This window comes from Equus quagga, unplaced genomic scaffold, assembly GCF_021613505.1.
Source record: "Equus quagga isolate Etosha38 unplaced genomic scaffold, UCLA_HA_Equagga_1.0 153_RagTag, whole genome shotgun sequence".
Classification (NCBI taxonomy): Eukaryota; Metazoa; Chordata; class Mammalia; order Perissodactyla; family Equidae; genus Equus; species Equus quagga.
In genome coordinates, this window is record NW_025796915.1 from 6,845,010 (window position 1) to 6,862,617 (window position 17,608).

The window sequence follows — 17,608 nt, forward strand, 5'->3', positions numbered from 1 at the left end:
TCAGCAGCCTTGGATCCTACTCAAGGCTGAAACAGGCCTCGGGCCTCGCACGGTCAACCCCTGCCTCTGATCCATTCAGCGGCCAGAGACTAGTGAAGTCAAGTGCCATTCCCAGGTGATGTAGGCAGAAAGGGCCAGGAATCGCCTCCTCCTGGCACAGTGCTCCCCACGCCAGCAGGCTGCCTGTGAGATTCCAGCTGGAACAGCCTCCACCAGGGCAGACAAACTCTTCTCTCAGCCTGGTGCTACGGGGAAGTTCCTATCTGGACCAGGATGCATTCACTCTCTGTTTACTGACTGGGGCCAAGGTGCGTGCCAAGCTCCGAGCACAATACAAGAGCGAGGGAGCCTCAGGCCCTGCCACAAACTGCAGCGGGAAGCAAAGCTCATCAGCGCCTCCAGGCGGTTCCGGTGTGAGTGGGCGCTCAGGATAGATGGGCATCCAGCAAGGGACTGACCTTGAAATCTCCTTGGAAGATGGAGGATTCTGACAGGTGGCTGGGGGCAGGGAGGGCCTTCCGGGCAGCAGGCACGGGGGACAGCTCTGGATGCCAGACTAAGGACAATGAAGTTCCTTTTTCAGGTGATAGGGAGCCCCCCAGTTTTTGACTAGGGTATTAAGATGACCAAAGCCTAGTGAAAGTGAATAGGATGGCCTAGAGGGAGGAACAGGAACTGGAAATCAGGGAGGAAACTGGAGCAAATGCCCCCATCCAGGGAGTGAGGGTTTCCCCAGGGATGGAGGAGTGAGAATGGGGAGGGGAGGTGGCTGCAGACAATGGGGCTGGGAGTTCCGGGGAAGCCAGGGGCTCTCTCACTGATCAGACCTTCCTTCCATGTTTACTGAACACCTCCATGTCAGACACTCGGCTACGTACGGGCTGGAAAACCAAAACGTCTGTTCTCAGGGAGCTGTTCCAGTGAGCAGCAGAAATGAAGGAACCACTGATACGCCTGGGGACCAGAGTGACATGGAGATGGGTCCAGCCTGGGGGCATGGAGGGAGCCACAGGCAGGGGTCCCTGAGGCTCCCGGGGCCCTGGCTCTGCGGTTTACAAGCTGTGTGACCTGAAGAACTTGCCTTCACTGTGCCCCATGATTCTCACCTACAGCAGGGGTGTAAGGATAGTCCCTGCCTCAGGGAACTGACATTAGGGCTAATGAGATGACGCGGTAGTGGCTACCCTCCAACGCTTACTACATGCCAGGCGCTGTCTGACGTGCTTCCCTTACAAAACTCATTTAATCTTCATAATATCCTACGAGGAAGATATTATGCCAATTTTGTGGATGAGAGAATTGACTGCTGAAGAGGTTAAGAAACTTGCCCAAGAGCATATAACTATCAGGGGTGGTGGCAGGCAGGCCACTAAGCACGGTGTGTGTCAGGCGCTCAGCACGGAGCCTGCTGCCCAGTGATTGCTCCTATCGTGAGTGAGTCCGGAGCAGGTGATCAAGGGCTATGCGGCCACAGGGCTGAGGAGCTTGGCTGAAGTTGAGTTAGCTGAACTTGTTAACTGATTAGAGAGGATGGTGGAAGTGGGCTGGGCACAGAGGAGAAAGAGCGAGGGGGAACTTGAGGATTATTTGCAGATCTCTGACCTGAGGGCGAGCAGCTGCGAGGGCAGGGGTGGGGAGGACGGGCCAGTCTCTGTCACAGGGCTGGAGGTGACGAGGACCTCAGGTGAGCTGTTTAAACTAGAGACGGGGGTTGGGAGTGCCTCGTCCCCGGGTGTTAGGGGATAGGGATCACCCAGGGAGTTGGACCATGTGAGAGCAGAGGCCCAAGGACCGATTCTGAGCTCGCCCACCTACATGGAGAGAGCAGAGGAAGGGGAACCAGCGAAGGAGAACGAGAATGTGGATGATGGGCGAACTGGAGGCAGTGACGCAGCAGGGACCAGAGGAAAGGAGGGAGTGTGGAGAGCCCAGGAAGCCAGACCCTGAGAGTCCGCACGAGGCTGGGTCCTCGGCAACCAGAGTGTCAGTGGACGGTGGGGACTGGGCAGCAGAGCCCTGAGGAGTGGGAGGTGAGGCGGTAAAGACTGTGTGTATAGATGTGTGTACTTATGTGTGATGTGTGTATGCTGGTGTATTGTGTGGATGTGTACATGTGTGCGTGAGAAGGAAGAGAGAGGGGGAAGTAGGATGGAGGGGGGCTCCTCTTGGTCCAGGGAAGACAATGACTTTGCTTTCACACCGGGAGCAGAGTCAAGAGGGAGAAGAGGCTAGAATCGAGATGCGAGGAGAGATGGATGCCCACAATTGGGGGAGAGGAGACCGGAGGAAGGGGCATCATACTTAAAGGAAAACAGGAGGAGGCTGGGGCGTTAACGCCCAAGCTTACCAGCTGTGGCTTCACCACACTGTTCCCGTGGCCCTGAGCCCGTCTCTAACTCCTCTAAGCCTCTGGACAAACGGGGCTCCTGACCCCCAGCCCTCCTTGCTGCCCGACCTGACAGGACCCGCCCTGATGTTCACACTGGCTCACCCTGGCTGCAAGAGCAGATTGTTACCGTTTCAGAGAACTTGCAAGCCAATTGTTAAACACAGCCATCATTAAAAATTAGATGACATAAACTTAGAATTAAATAAATCATATTAATAAAAGTAATAAATACTCAATTAATGTATCTGTATAGAGGAATTACTATGTAATGGCGTGCTACGCCGTCCTCTCCCCACCCGTGTTCAGTGATGTCCTGTTGGCACCTTGAAGTCAGCCATGGTGGGAGTACGTACACCACACAAATCAGCAAACACCACAGATGTCCCCAGAGAACCAGCTGTTAAACATCTGCCAGCACACCTGTGGACACGTTTCTTACAAAACCCTCGTCAGGAAGCTGGGCAGGCACTGGCATTCCCGTGACTCTTCTGCAAGCCCACCAAAGTATCCTGTGCCCCAGCTCCAGGGGAAGGGGCAGCAGCCCAGTTACCAGGGGGGAGGGCGAGTGCAGGGCCCCACGTACCCAGGCCAAAGAGGTTGACGGCACCGTAGTCCAGGAAGTAGCAGATGTGCCGGGCGTTCCTGGACATGGAGCTGAAGGTGTGCGCACAGCTAGACGCAAGGGGGTACACGCAGCTGGTGCCCATGTACACAAGCAGAGGCCAGGAGTAGCTGTCATTCTGGATGTCTGTCACATACAGTACGGTCACAAACCTCCACGCGAAGAACCTGGAACACAGCATGACCCGCTCAAGCTCTGGGGCCGGGGCCGGGGGCTCCTCTTCTACTCCTCACCTGGCTCCCTTCTGCCTGCCATGACCCAGGATAACTGATCCCTGTGTATTCTCACTGTGAGTGGGGTCCTTTTTCGGTTATAAATGGGCAGGAGAGGTAAGAAGAGAGCCTTTGGGGTTATCTAGCCCAGTTCCTTCCCCATCTGGTGGTGACAGAATCCCTCTTACAGCATCTTGCCCCAGTGATTCTTCCAACCTCAGTTTGCATGTTTCCAGGGATGGGGAGCTCACCACCTCCCAAGGCAGCTCTGAGTGTTGGAAAGTCCTTCACTGAGCTGCCATCTGTCTCCCTGGAATCTATCTTCCTTTGATCAGCTTTAGTTCTCCCCATCAGGACCATGGAAAACAAGCCCATCAAGTATCTTAAGGCCGTCTTCATGACCCCGCCCCACCTCTTTGAACTTTACATTAAATAACCTCAGCGCATTCGGCCATTCCTCACAGGATCCAAATTTGGCCTTGTCACCATCCCTGTCATTTGTCTATGTCCCCCTTGCAGGAAGGCTCCTCAAACAGCAGCAGTTCCCAGGTGGGGCCCTGAAAGTCTGGAAGACAACAGGACTTTCTCCTCCCCCCTCTTCCACACTATTCCTCCACTAACATGGCCATCACTTTTCTGAGCGGCCTAGTCCCACGCTGAGTCTCGGCCGAGCCTGGATCTCTCGGCTCCATCTCCACACAGACACATTGCACAGTTCTGCATCAGACCTGCCTCCCCTATAACTCATGCAAGGGGGTCCTGCTTGCAGAGCTGCCCACATCCACGAGCGGCTCCTAGAAAGCGGCCCCCTTTCCCACTAACTCTCCCAGGGCAGGAGACGACAAAGTCCTTCACACAGGAACCCAAGGAGTGTCACTAAATCCTCTGGCTACACTGTGACCTTTGTCCTCCTGTCCCAGCAGAAATAAAACTTTCGCTACCTGCCCATTCTCAAAACATATCCTTTTATTATCTTGAGACCATTCCCTAGTCCCAGTTCCTTCGGGCATCTCACTCCAGGCTCTCCCAAGCCCTTCCAGCTACTGCGCGTTGCTCAATGGTATCGTCTCTCCGTGCCTGGCAGTGTAGGGGTGTCGTACGCAGTGGGGCGCCTCAGCCCGTGTGGTTCGGCTGTAAAACAGCCAAGAAGTCATCCCTCAGAATCTGCACACAGGAGCTCGAGACCCACAAACAAGGATGGACAGGCCAGTATTCTTTGTAGCGGCACAAATCTTAAAACAGCCTAAATCAGCCATAATACAGAATACCACGCAGCTGCTCAAAAGCTTGAGAGTCCTGTGGGTCAGAGATCTCCAAGGGAAATGAGCAAAGGAAGAGCAGTGGGAAGGAAGAGCGCAGGGCTGGGTGCTCACACATCACAGACGCCCACGTCTGTAGAAGAGCTCTCTGGGACAACGGAGGAGAGAAGGTCACCTGGTGGCTCCAGGGAGGAGAGGGGCCAGGGGAGGACACTGACTCTCTTCCCCTCTGCAAGTTATAGTTTATTAGCATGTAGACTTTTCCTGGAGTTTACTGAGGTTTACTTAAATTTAAAATGACAAACAGCCTCCCGCTGCCACGCTGACCAGTCTGCAGGCCCTAGGAATTTTCTTTTTATTTTTAAAGGTTGGCACCTGAGCTAACAACTGTTGCCTGCCAATCTTTTTTTTTTTTTTTCCTGCTTTATCTCCCCAAACCCCCTGTACATAGTTGTATATCTTAGTTGCAGGTCCTTCTAGTTGTGGCATGTGGGACGCCGCCTCAGCGTGGCCCGACGAGCAGTGCCATATCTGCGCCCAGGATCTGAACTGGCTAAACCCTGGGCCACCACAGCGGAGAGTGCAAACTTAACCACTCGGCCACGGGGCCGGCCCCCTTAGGAATTCTTTACAGACGGCCTATTCCATCCCAAGGCTGAGCTCTCTCTCCTCTCCCCTGGGGAGGGTTCTGGCACCAAACAGCCTTCCCCTGCGTTGTGGCCTTGCGGGGTGTCTTCTGACTTCTGATCAAGCAAGCTGCCTTCCTCGGGCCCGTCTCCACTCTGCACACTCTGGGGTCCCTCCTACTCTCTTGGCCTCTTGACACGATTGGGAGAGGATGTCCAGAGACCAGCCTGTGCCAGTACTTTCTGTGTGATGTAAGCAAGCCACCCCCTTCTCTGGGCCACATCTATGTCAGCCAGCAGAATCCTCAGTGGGACGGTGTCCTACATGACCTCTGAGGTCCTTGCAAGCCCTGACATCTATAACTGGGTGTTCTGACTCCGCCTTCACCCTCCCCTCTCCCCTCATTATGCCCAGCACGAGGTGTGTGACGTTGGTCTTCAGCCCCCACCGTCCTCCCTCTTTACCTTCCTGGCAACAACCATTTCTGCGTACGCGCTCCCCAGAGCTTTGCTCTTAGCTGCTCCGTTACAGTGCTGCCTGACCAAGTGCCCCACAGCTGCTGTGGTTCCAGAACGACTACAGGGCACCCATAGCTCTGTGCCCAATGCCGTGCCAACGTCTTCTCCCATACTCGTCATGGCAACCTTGGAGAAGATGCAGACTATCACTCCCGCTTTGCAGATGGGAAAATGCGAAGCTCAGAAAGGTTAAGGGACTTGCTCAAGCTCCTGACATTTTCACCAGGGCTTCTGCAAGACCCACAAAGCCTCCAAGACTGCAGGGGACAAGGTCAAGTCAGGCCATGGAGCAGGGGAGCAGGGAAAGACCCGGGAGCCGCCAGGAGCCCCTCGACTCCTACCGCAATCCACGCCCTAAAGCTCGCCCCAGCAGCGGGCCTCGACGTCCCCCAGCTCCACAGCCATGCACCATGGGGACCCCCCTAAATCCCAGGGCAGAATCTCAGCCCTCCCAACAGGCTGTGTTTTAAAGAAGCCCCACTTCCCAGAGCTCCTCGATGAGAAGGCCAGTCAAGGGGGTGGAAGGTACCAGAAGGGTAGCAAGTGAGTCCAGATGTTGAGAGTCTCATTGGTCATTTGGAAAAGGCTGAGGACACAGGCAGTGGCGGAACTCTGTGGATGTCGGTAGCCAAAGAGGATGCCCTGCTCATGGAACACCTGCAGGGGAAGAGAAGGGGGCACCGAGGTGAGATGAGAGGCTGGCAGGGAGGTCTCAGGAGGGATGCCTCCAGCAGTATCTAGGTTCGTCCCGGGCCTGTCAAGTGTGCACTTGTACACTTGAGCCTGGAACACTTGACCCCAAGTCCTTGACCTGTCAAGCCGCTCCCCTCCCTTCCTCCCTCCTGTGGCTTCTAAACTCCCACGTCCTTCGAGTAGCCTGCAGCCAGCTGGAGGAGGGTCTTCAAGGCCCTGGCTCCCTCTGGGAATCCAGCCTGTCCTGCGTTCCCAGATGCACTTACTCTTGTCATGAATATTGCTTACAAATCTGGTTTTGTGCCCTCTGCCTGGGGCCTACAGCCCGGCCTTTGGATGTCTTCGTGGTTAGCTGACATATATGCTGTCTGTCCGAGCTGACATGCCCCGGATGTCAGGGGCTGGTGGGAAGATCTCTGCAGAAGAGCCCCCCAGGGCCAGGACATATTCACCAAGGCGCTTCATAAAGGGCTTTTGATGATGAAGACTATGATGGCATCAGCCAGGGCTGCAGGGAGAGGAGAAGGCTGGCCCACAGCAGGGCCCACACAAGCCACCCCAGTGCAGCCCACTTGGCAAGCCTCTCAGTAGCCACCCCCAGTGAGAAAGTTGGACCAGTCAGGTAAAACACAGGGTATCAACCTGCCTGGCGGACCGCATTACATCCATTACAAATGGTAATTGTGAAGACGAGGCCAGAGGGACAAAAGCTCACAACGCAATATTAAGGGAAAAAAAGTAGAACGTAAATTGTATCCCTGTCATGACTATGGAAACTATGGGAATCGAAGTACACGTGGTGGGGCAGAGGCCGGGAGGAACAGAGAAAAGTGAGGTTTCAGTGTTGAGGCGGCAGGATTTGCAGGAGACTTCTTCCCTTTGTGTTGATTTAAACCAAGCTTTCTCAATCTCGACACTACTGACATTTGGGGCCAGATAATTCTCTGTTGTGGGGCGGCTGTCCTAGGCATTGTTTAGCAGTATCCATGGCCTCTCCCTAATAGATGCCAGTTACACACACCGAACCCGCCTCCCAAGTCGTGACAACCAAAAATGTCTCCAGATATGGCCAATGTCCCCTGGGGGCAAAATCTCCCCCCAGTTAAGAACCACTGATTTAGATGAATGTTGTTATAATCTTTGAAAAGAAAATCGTAAATGAGCAGGTTAATTGAGGTACATAATAACAATGATAACATTAGTGATCATAATATAAATCAAGTCACAACAAATCGCAAAGGCTTCCCTTTGATTTTCTAGGACTGTGGGAGGAATGCAAGGCTGGGAGAATTCCCACCTAGCCACCCATCGCTCATTTGGGTTCCCAACTTCTTAGTCTAAGAGGATCTCGATTCAAAAGCACATAATATATGACATAACTTGTACCATCTCTTGAGGTCCTGCATCAAGAGGGCACACGGAATAGCAGAGAGAGTAACAGGTCATCAGAGTAAAGAGTCAAATCTGGGCCCCTGAGGTGCCCTATGACCTTGACCTTGACCGCAAGTCTCAGGGCATCAGCTTCCTCACACGATATGGGAGGCGGTAGCTAGCTGCATGGTCAGTCCATCCCTTCTTAGTTCAATTCTGAGTTCAACTGGTCAACTGTATGAGGAGGGGATCACAAAATTGGTTCATGGTCCAGTGAAGAAATACTATTTGAATTAGGTTTGGGTGTTAGCTAATTAAAGTGATTTGTTTCAGTTTTTGATCCACTGTTCAATTCTGCTGATGCCCGCGTTTCCAGTGGACGGGCCTCTCTAACGGGCAGCAGGAATCTTGGCTGGCAGCTGCCCACCCCACCAGGACTGCTGACAAGGAGGCAAAGGGGCCCACGGCCTTCAGACTTCTGATCCCTGTGAGGAGGTTGGCGTGTGCTTGGCTGGCACGTGGAAGACCCTCCAGCACAAACTATGGGTCCATCATTCTACCTCTCACTTTCTTTTGTTCTTCCTTTTTTTCATTATTTTATTAAAGCATTGGCCTCTTGTTAAAGTGCAAGGATGCCAAAGAGGAGGAATCGTTATTAATTACTCACGCCTTCATACGAATGATTACTCCTATGTAGCAGGCGAGCCCATGACAAGAGGCCTGCAGAACCTGGGCACGTAGGGGTGGTGGTCCACAGGGAGGAAGCAGGGTGGGGCTGCAGGACAGCCCGGACACAGTGATGACAGAGGTGGGCTGGGGATGGTCAGGAGCCAGAGGGGGAGACCACCTATATTTTGCCCAGGGTCACTCAGAGAGTGACCTCTGTCCTTCTCTCTTTGGGCCCTGCATTCTGGGAGGCAAGAGAGGACGGTGACATAGTCAAAGCCAGAGCAGAGCAAAGGGTCCAGGAAATCCGCAAACTGGACAACGTGACCACACTTAAGAATCCGGCCCCAGACATGGGGCGGACACCTTACCACCAGACTAAAAGAAGCTGCCTTGCTCTGACCCGCTATCCTGACCCCAGACGTGGATGGGAACCCCATTAACCATGCCATAGGGGCAAGATTTAAAGCAGCCCCTCCAAAAAAGAGGCTAGATGGATATAGGATGGATAAGAGAAAGGGAGTCCCTTGGTCCCAGACCGGCAACTTTCTGACCTGCCCAAACCTGGGCCCCTGGACTTGAACCCTGGTTTTTAGGCCACAATGCCAGGTGTACTCCAGCTTGGAGCCCCTCTGAGAAGGGGAAGGAGACACATTCTCTCCATCTTCCCAATCTCGCCTTAGCCAACGGCTTTGCACAGAGCCCATCTCAACGCATGCTACACAAATCTAAACAACAAACAAAACGTTTGAAAGCAATTTTGCATTCACAGCCAGTTTGACCCCAAAAGGCAAATTGCAATCACTGCCTTAACACTCTGAAGCTGGGCCTCATTTCTAAACACCCTCAGGTTAGCAGGCGCCGGCTTATTTGCACAGCCGAATTGATTTGTAGGACTCCGCCTTGCATCCCTGGTTGCGGGCTGGGCAATTTAGACCGAAATGAAATCAAATTGTGCACAGCCTATTATTCAGAAGCGAGAGCCCCAGGCACCGGGGTGGGGGGCACGTCGCGGGGCTCCTTTGGTGCCTGCCACAGGCCCAGCTTCCAGGAAGGACCCTGTGCACCTGCCAGCTGATGCCTGAAATTCCACCACAACCGTTTAAAGCCCTGGTTTTTCTAGCTATTAAACTGCAAATCACCTGGGGAAGATAATTGGGCACTCTGGCTGGTGGTAAGAGCAAGTGGATTTTGCTAGCAGGCAAAGGGGAGAGGCAGAGTGGGGCGAGGTGGTCATCCCCCGTCCAAATCTCAAGGAATCCTCATGACCTTGCGAGGGGGTGCCTTTAATGTCCCCATTTCACAGAAAAGGAAACTAAGGCCTGGGGAGGTGATGGCATTTATCCAAGTTCCCAGAAGCAGCGGCAGCCAAGCTGAATCCTAAATGCAAACCTCAGACTCCATTTTACCCTGTCATCGCCACCACCCAGAAGGACTCTGTTGGAGATGAAGCCCTCATCTGGGTCGTGGCGTGATTTTGACTGTTACACACTTTTCTGAACCTCAGTTTCTTCTTTAAAGCGGTGCTATGGGCTGAATGGTGTCCCCCACAAAATTCCTATGTTGAAGGCCAAACCCCAGTACCTCAGAATGTGACTGTTGGCAGACAGGGTCTTTAAAGATGTGCTTAGGTGAAGATGCAGCCATTAGCGCGGGTCCCAAGCCAATCTGCCTGGGGTCCTCATAAGAAGAGGAAATCTGGAGACACCAGGGTATGCATGCGCCACCCTGTGAAGAGGCACCGAGGTGGCATCTGAAAGGCAAGGAGAGGGGTCTCAGGAGAACCAACCCTGCCAGCACCTTGATCTGGACTTCTGGCCTCCAGGGCTGTAAGAAAATAAACTTCTGTTGTGTGAGCCCCCCAGGCTGTGGCACTTTGTAAGGGCAGCCTGAGCTGACTGAGCTCTAAGCCAGAGCCTCTCAAAGTGTCTTCTGCAGGTGTGTGCAGATCCATGGGGCTCCCACTGCAGTTTGGCCAGGCTGAGGTGAGAGGCTGCATTTCTAACAAGCTCCAGAGCAGCAGATGCTGCAGCTGCCTCAGCACCCAGCCATCATCTCCGTGCCCAGAATCCAGTTCTTCACAAAAGAGAAGGTTCCCTTTAGGTAAGAGGGACAAGATACACCCAAAGATATGGGCATGAAAAGCCAGGGCACGGGGTAGTTAGGCCAGCAAGGAGCCTGGTGAGGTGCTTGCGGGCAGAAGGCATGAAAAGAATGGCGAGGGAAGAGGGCAGGCCACGAACTGCTCCATCAGTTACAACCCATCAGTGAGTAACTGCCCGCAGTGTGCCTGCACTGGGGTGGACACCAAGCCACTGTCTCATGCAGGATGGACCATGCTTACACCTGGCACGAGAGAACACTTAGGTTCTCAATCAAAAGAGCATAAAACATCACCTGTGTTCAACTCACAAGCAATTACTAGAACTGTAAAAAGCTTGAATTAATAGCCAACTATTGTTGGTATTAAGCAATTCCAAGTAAACACCAATTTAGAACATTGGTGTGATGTTCTTTAAAAGCTAAGCATCCAATCTTCAGTCCAGCATAAAGATGTTTTTCATTCATGCTACACAATATTTATAGAAGATGATGGAAAATTTAAAAGACAACGGTAAATTTCTTCTGGCCGAACATATAAGATGGATAAAAAGTAATGAAACAAATTAATCACTATCTAGGATGAAGGATTCAAAGGATATTAGTACTTTAATGAACAATAAAGTGAAAAAAAAAAGACACTCAAAATGTTTTTAAAAGTAAATATTCCTCAGTTCATATAGGGTGCACGAGGATGAGAAGTCCCATTGTAAGACTAGCACCATACAGGGTGCTGAGCTACAGAAGTGAGGAAGTTGAAACAATGGAGCATTCCATCGGTTTTACATTTTTTGTAAAAACAGTCTTGATGAACTAGGAAAAGGATTTTCAATTTTAGGCACTGATTTTAAAATCTGCCCTGGGCAAGCTTGTGATAACAGCATAACATGACTGGAGAGTCTAAGGTAGGCAAAATAATGCCCCTCAAAGTTATCCATGTTCTAATCGGCAGAAGCTGTGAATATGTTAGGTTTGTGGCAAAGGAGAATTGAGCTCACAGGCAGCATTAACGTTGCTAATTAGCTAACCTTAAAATAGGAGATTATCTGGATTCTCCAGGTAGACCAAATATAATCACAAAGGTCCTTACAAGTGGAAGAGGGAGATGTGACTATGGAAAAATGGTCGAGAAATGCAACATTGCTGGCTTTGAAGATGGAGGAAGGGGCCAGAAGCCAAGGAATGCGGGTGGTCTCTAGAACGTGGAAAAGGCAAGAAAAGAGATTCTCCCCAAGAGCCCCCACCAACACCTTGATTTTAGCTAGTGAGACGCATGTCAGACTTCGAACCGACAGGACTGTAAGAGAATACATTTATCTTCTTTCTCAAGCCACTAAATTTGTGGTACTTTGTTATGGCAACTATGAAAAACGAATACAAGGTCAGAATTTGACCAAAAGTTCAAAAGCATTCTTAGAGCGGGAAATGGCAGCACATGGTTTCAATTTCTTACTAGGAGAATTGATGACTTCCTCTGGAACAAGTGAAAGGTTAAACGACAATCTGAATCCTTCCCAATGTGGAACATCTTGCTGAAATGCCTATCAAATTTGACCATAAACTGCTCTTACTCAAGCGATGGGAATACCGAATAAATGCCGTTAAACACGTCGATCTAATTTAGACAGGATACAAGATGACTGAAGAACTCAGTGAAACAACAGAAGGTCCTCAGATGCAGAGCAAATCCCATCTTTGCTGGGAGATGGCATTAATTTTGAAGCTGAGTGAGCTCTTCACAGACATTTGTTATGGGATATCGTGGTAGGATGTGGTTACAAAGAAGCCTACAAAAAAATCTAGGCTTGGCTATTTCACTTTTAAAGGGATTGAAAATACATATTTATTATTTTAAATATGTCTAGGGTTTTTCTAAACCAAGAAGCCACATGTGAAACATGCAACAGAAATGACATTCCAATAAAATAAAATTCAAAAAAAGGAAACGAAAATGTCTGTGGACTATGAAAGAGGAGATTCATATACAAATAATTCAGAAGTTAATTTCTATAGAAATTATTTTTCTGCACATTTAGATTGAGGTATGATTTTGAGCAAAATACTGCTATTTTCAGTTCTCTTTGTAATATCTTTCTTTTCCTGAAAAAAGAAAAATCAAGTAAGTACTATACGGATCTAGATAGTGTTTTAAGAGAGTGAAAACAGCAATATAAAAGATGGTGATCCATATTAAATTAAAATATTTAACAATTTTTCTGCCGAATTATAATTATAATATAAACCTCATGACCATGTTTGAACTTGATATGTAAAATTTATAGTTCATTCCTGATTCTAAATGTGGCTTTAAGAATTTTTTTGATAATTCCAGTTTCTCTACATCAGCAGAACTAAGCAGAAACTCAGCAGAAGTTTCTCTCCAATAAAATTAATCTAAAAAAAAGACTGAAGAACCACAGTGACTCAAGAATAATGGGCTAATTTGGCATCACTGTTAATAGAACACAAATTATGTGATAATGTTGATTACAACAATATAACTCAAAAATTTTGCTGAAGTGAAGGCAAGAAAATTAAATTTACAGAATGAACAAGTAATAATTTATGAATTATGTATGTTATCTTATTACTCATCCAAACATCACTGATCTATCGATACAACATCCAGACATGTGCAATAATAATGAAATTTAGTTGTCTTTGATATTTTGCTTACTTAGCTGTATAAAAATCAGAGGCTTACATATTGTTTTTTGTCATGATGAAGGGATATTTCTGAGGGTAGAATTTACGTGACTGTCTGTTAGCTTCATTTGTGACTTTTGCATATTGAGACATATGGTCTGTGGCCTCTGTCTGTTCTCCTGATTCAGACCCAGCACCTGGTAGGGGCAGGCCTGGTTTCACTTGATCATCATGAGAGCACTGCAAGGTAGGGGTTGTCAACCCCATTTTACAGATGAGGAAACTGAAGCTCAGTGAGATGAAGTCTCCAAGGCCATAGAAACAGCAGAACCGAGATGCACCATCTGGTTTGTTAGACTGCAAAGCCCATGCATGCTTCATTGCAACAGCCAGGTGGAACCAGAGAGTGCTACAAACATTTTATGGAAATACTAAGTGTTAGCAAAGTTTTCAGAAGGAAGAGATCACTGGACCCAGAGCGATGAAGGAAGGACCTGTAAGAATGATTTTGCGTTCTTGTAGAATGATGGTGAGTTGAGGGCTGGCCGGGTGGCACAGCAGTTAAGTGCACACGTTTGGCTTCTCAGCAGCCTGAGGTTCGCCGGTTCGGATCCCAGGTGCAGACATGGCACCGCTTGACAAAAGCCATGCTGTGGTGGGTGTCCCACATATAAAGTAGAGGAAGATGGGCATGCATGTTAGCTCAGGGCCAGTCTTCCTCAAAAAAAAAAAAAAAAAAAAGAGAAAGAAAGAATGATGGTGAGTTGGATGTCATGAAGGATCAAACAATTAAAATGCTGGATGAAGCCTGCATTGTATGCTGGATAAATGTATCAGCAAGATAGTGCAAAAGCAAGGAAGTCATGAAGCCCCCAACAAAGGGAAACCAGGAACCTGTGAGGTCCTTGCCTTCACCCTAGAGTTTCTGCTGCCAGACTTTGTAAATAAGAGATGAGCCCCAGAGGATCCACGCACGTCTAGGGCAGGAGCGAGAACACAACAGAGGAGCGACGCTGGAAACAGGTGACCAGAACCCTACCTAAACCCCCTGCAATTACTCCTAAACGCAGAGGGAAACTTTGGAGTTGCACACCTGAGCCCGCGGGGAGAGTCTCTCCCCGCCATTGGCGGGGGGATCCAGCCTGGTGCTCGGGGCGCCCGGAGGGTCCCAGAGAGAGACACGGAGGGCACGGAGATCTCCTAGCTGCCGTTGCCCGCCCCGTGGGGCTAGGGATTGCCGGAGATCTCGGAGAGGACCGGGGCCGGGGGAACTTTCAAAAGGCCGGTCCTGCGACCCGGAGGGGAAACGCCGGAGCTCCGCCCGGGCAGCAGACAAAACTCTCTGTCTGCCATTAGCAGAGGGGCCACGCCCAGCATTCACAGCTCCGGCAGAGGCCCGGAGAGAATCCCAGAGGGCTGGGCGACCCCCAGCTGCCGTTGCCCGCCCCGTGGGGCTAGGGATTGCCGGAGATCTCGGAGAGGACCGGGGCTGGGGGAATTTTCAAAGGCCGGTTCTGCGACCCGGAGGGGAAGCGCCGGAGCTCCTCCAGGGCAGCAGACAAAACTCTCTGTCTGCCATTAGCAGAGGGGCCACGCCCAGCATTCACGGCTCCGGCAGAGGCCAGGAGTGAAGCCCTGAGGGCTGGGCGACCCCCAGCTGCCGTTGCCCGCCCCGTGGGGCTAGGGATTGCCGGAGATCTCGGAGAGGACCGGGGCGGGGGGAACTTTCAAAAGGCCGGTCCTGCGACCCGGAGGGGAAACGCCGGAGCTCCGCCCGGGCAGCAGACAAAACTCTCTGTCTGCCATTAGCAGAGGGGCCACGCCCAGCATTCACGGCTCCGGCAGAGGCCGGGAGAGAAGCCCTGAGGGCGGGGCGACCTCCAGCTGCCGTTGCCCACCCCGTGGGGCTAGGGATTGCTGGAGATCTCAGAGAGGACTGGGGCTGGAGAGAGTTCCAGAGACACAGCTTAGTAGCCTAGGGGGAAACCCTACAGGCTCACAGCAGCCTTAGGGAAAGCCTCTGCACAGCACCAGTAGAAGGCACCCAGCCGCCAGCCACAAGGCTGGAAGACCCCAGGGCAAAAGCAGCATAGCTACGTGTACTAACCACAGACTGTAGAAGATGCCAATAGCTCTCCTGCGACCTATAGAGGACAAGTGAGATTTGGTGGGTGCCGACAGCAACGGAGCGACAAATATAAGTGATCCCACCCCTGGCTGCTGGAAAAGCCCATAACACCGTTGCAGACCCCAAGGAGAGAGCACATCTAGGTGGGCTGCAACAGTAGGCACCTGCAGCCTGAAGCCCCCCTGTGACGGCCCCCACGGCAGAGGAGGGAATCCAAAGGGCCACTGTGGCTACGAAGAGGGGCCCAGGCCCAGTTAGCAACTACGGACAGGATTCCTGGTTGGTGAAATATAAACAGCTGCTCCTCCCTCCGCAGCAGCTGAAACAAGTGAAAGGAGCAACTAAACTCTATTTCCATGCGGAGGCACAAATCAACAACATCAAGCAATATGAAAAAATACATTAAATCTCCAGAACAGAAAGAAAGCAACAAATACACAGAAAACAATCCCAAAGAAAATGAGATGTATAACCTAAATGACGATGACTTCAAAACAGCCATCATTAAGATTCTCAATGAGTTAAGAGAGAATTCTGACCGACAACTCAACGAGTTCAGGAGCTATGTTACAAAAGAGTTTGATACGATAAAGAAGAACCAAACAGAAATATTGGAAATGAAGAACACAATAGAGGAGATTAAGAAAAATCTAGATGCTCTGAACAGTAGGGCTGATAATATGGAGGAAAGAATTAGCAATTTGGAAGATGGCAATATAGAATTGTTGCAGGCAGAGGAGGAGAGAGAAGCAAGACTTAAAAGAAATGAAGAAACTCTCCGAGAATTATCAGACACAATTAGGAGATGCAACGTAAGGATTATAGGTATACCAGAGGGAGAAGAGAAGGAGAAAGGGGCAGAAAACCTATTCAAAGAAATAATGGCCGAGAACTTCCCAAATCTGGTGAGGGAGATGGATCTTCAGGTGACAGAAGCCAATAGATCTCCAAACTTTATCAATGCAAGAAGACCAACTCCACGGCATATAGTAGTGAAGCTAGCAAAAGTCAACGACAAGGAGAAAATATTAAGGACAGCCAGGCAAAAGAAATTAACCTACAAAGGAGCTCCCATCAGGCTATCAGCAGATTTCTCAGCAGAAACTTTACAGGCTAGAAGAGAGTGGAATGATATATTCAAAAATCTGAAGGACAAAAATCTACAGCCGAGAATTCTCTACCCAGCGAAAATATCCTTCAAATACGATGGAGAAATAAAAACTTTCCCAGATAAACAAAAATTAAGGGAGTTCATTGCCACAAAACCTCCTCTTCAGGAAATCCTCAGGAAAACCCTCATTCCTGAAAAATCCAAAAAAGGAAAGGGGCTACAAAACCAAGAGCAGAGGAGATAAGTAGAAGGACAACAACAGAGAGTAGCAGCTCTACATCAGAACAGATTAAACCATGGGACGAGAAACAAAGGAAACTGAAAAAAACCGGAAAACAAGACACAAAATGGGAGTGGTAGGCCCCCACGTCTCAATAATCACTCTAAATGTAAATGGATTGAACTCCCCAATCAAAAGACACAGAGTGGCAGGATGGATCAAAGAACAAGATCCAACAATATGCTGCCTCCAGGAAACACACCTCAGCCCCAAAGACAAACACAGACTCAGAGTGAAGGGATGGAGAACAATACTCCAAGCTAATAATGAACAAAAGAAAGCAGGTGTCGCTATACTAATATCAGACAAGGTAGATTTCAAAGCAAAACAGATAAAGAAAGATAAAGAGGGACAGTATATAATGATAAAAGGGACTCTCCACCAAGAAGACATAACACTTATAAATATATACGCACCCAACACAGGAGCACCAAAATTTGTAAAGCAACTCTTAATAGAACTAAAAGAAGACATCAACAACAATACAATAATAGTAGGGGACCTCAACACACCATTAACACCAATGGACAGAACATCCAGACAGAAAATCAACAAGGAAATAATAGAATTAAATGAAAAATTAGACCAGATGGACTTAATAGATATATATAGAACACTTCATCCAAAAACAGCAGGTTACACATTCTTCTCAAGTGCACATGGAACATTCTCAAGGATTGACCATATTTTGGGAACCAAAGCAAACATCAATAAATACAAGAGAGTTGAAATAATATCAAGCATCTTTTCTGATCATAACGCTATTAAACTAGAAATCAACTACAAGAAAAAAGCAGAGAAAGGTGCAAAAATGTGGAGACTAAACAACACGCTTCTCAACAAACAATGGATCATTGAAGAAATTAAAGAAGAAATCAAATATTATCTGGAGACAAATGAAAATGAGAACACGACATACCAAATCATTTGGGATGCAGCAAAAGCAGTCCTAAGAGGGAAATTCATCGCAATACAGGCTCACCTCA

The 17,608-nt window shown here is 49.5% G+C and overlaps 1 protein-coding gene across 7 annotated transcripts in view; it reads right to left on the reverse strand.

Annotated features, from left to right (window-relative positions):
- LOC124233073 (membrane progestin receptor gamma) overlaps nucleotides 1-17,608 on the reverse strand; it is an 87,676-nt gene that overhangs the window by 16,563 nt on the left and 53,505 nt on the right. For 4 of the 7 annotated variants that reach the window (XM_046650156.1, XM_046650153.1, XM_046650155.1 and 1 more), the window contains 2 exons: nucleotides 6,157-6,284; nucleotides 2,973-3,178 (listed from right to left, as the gene is read on the reverse strand). In XM_046650156.1, the coding sequence (XP_046506112.1) occupies nucleotides 2,973-3,178; nucleotides 6,157-6,284 (334 nt within the window). Of the gene's footprint in view, nucleotides 1-2,972; nucleotides 3,179-6,156; nucleotides 6,285-9,941; nucleotides 10,111-17,608 lie in introns of all 7 variants that reach the window. The other 3 variants (XM_046650150.1, XM_046650152.1, XM_046650151.1) reach the window with 1 other exon arrangement.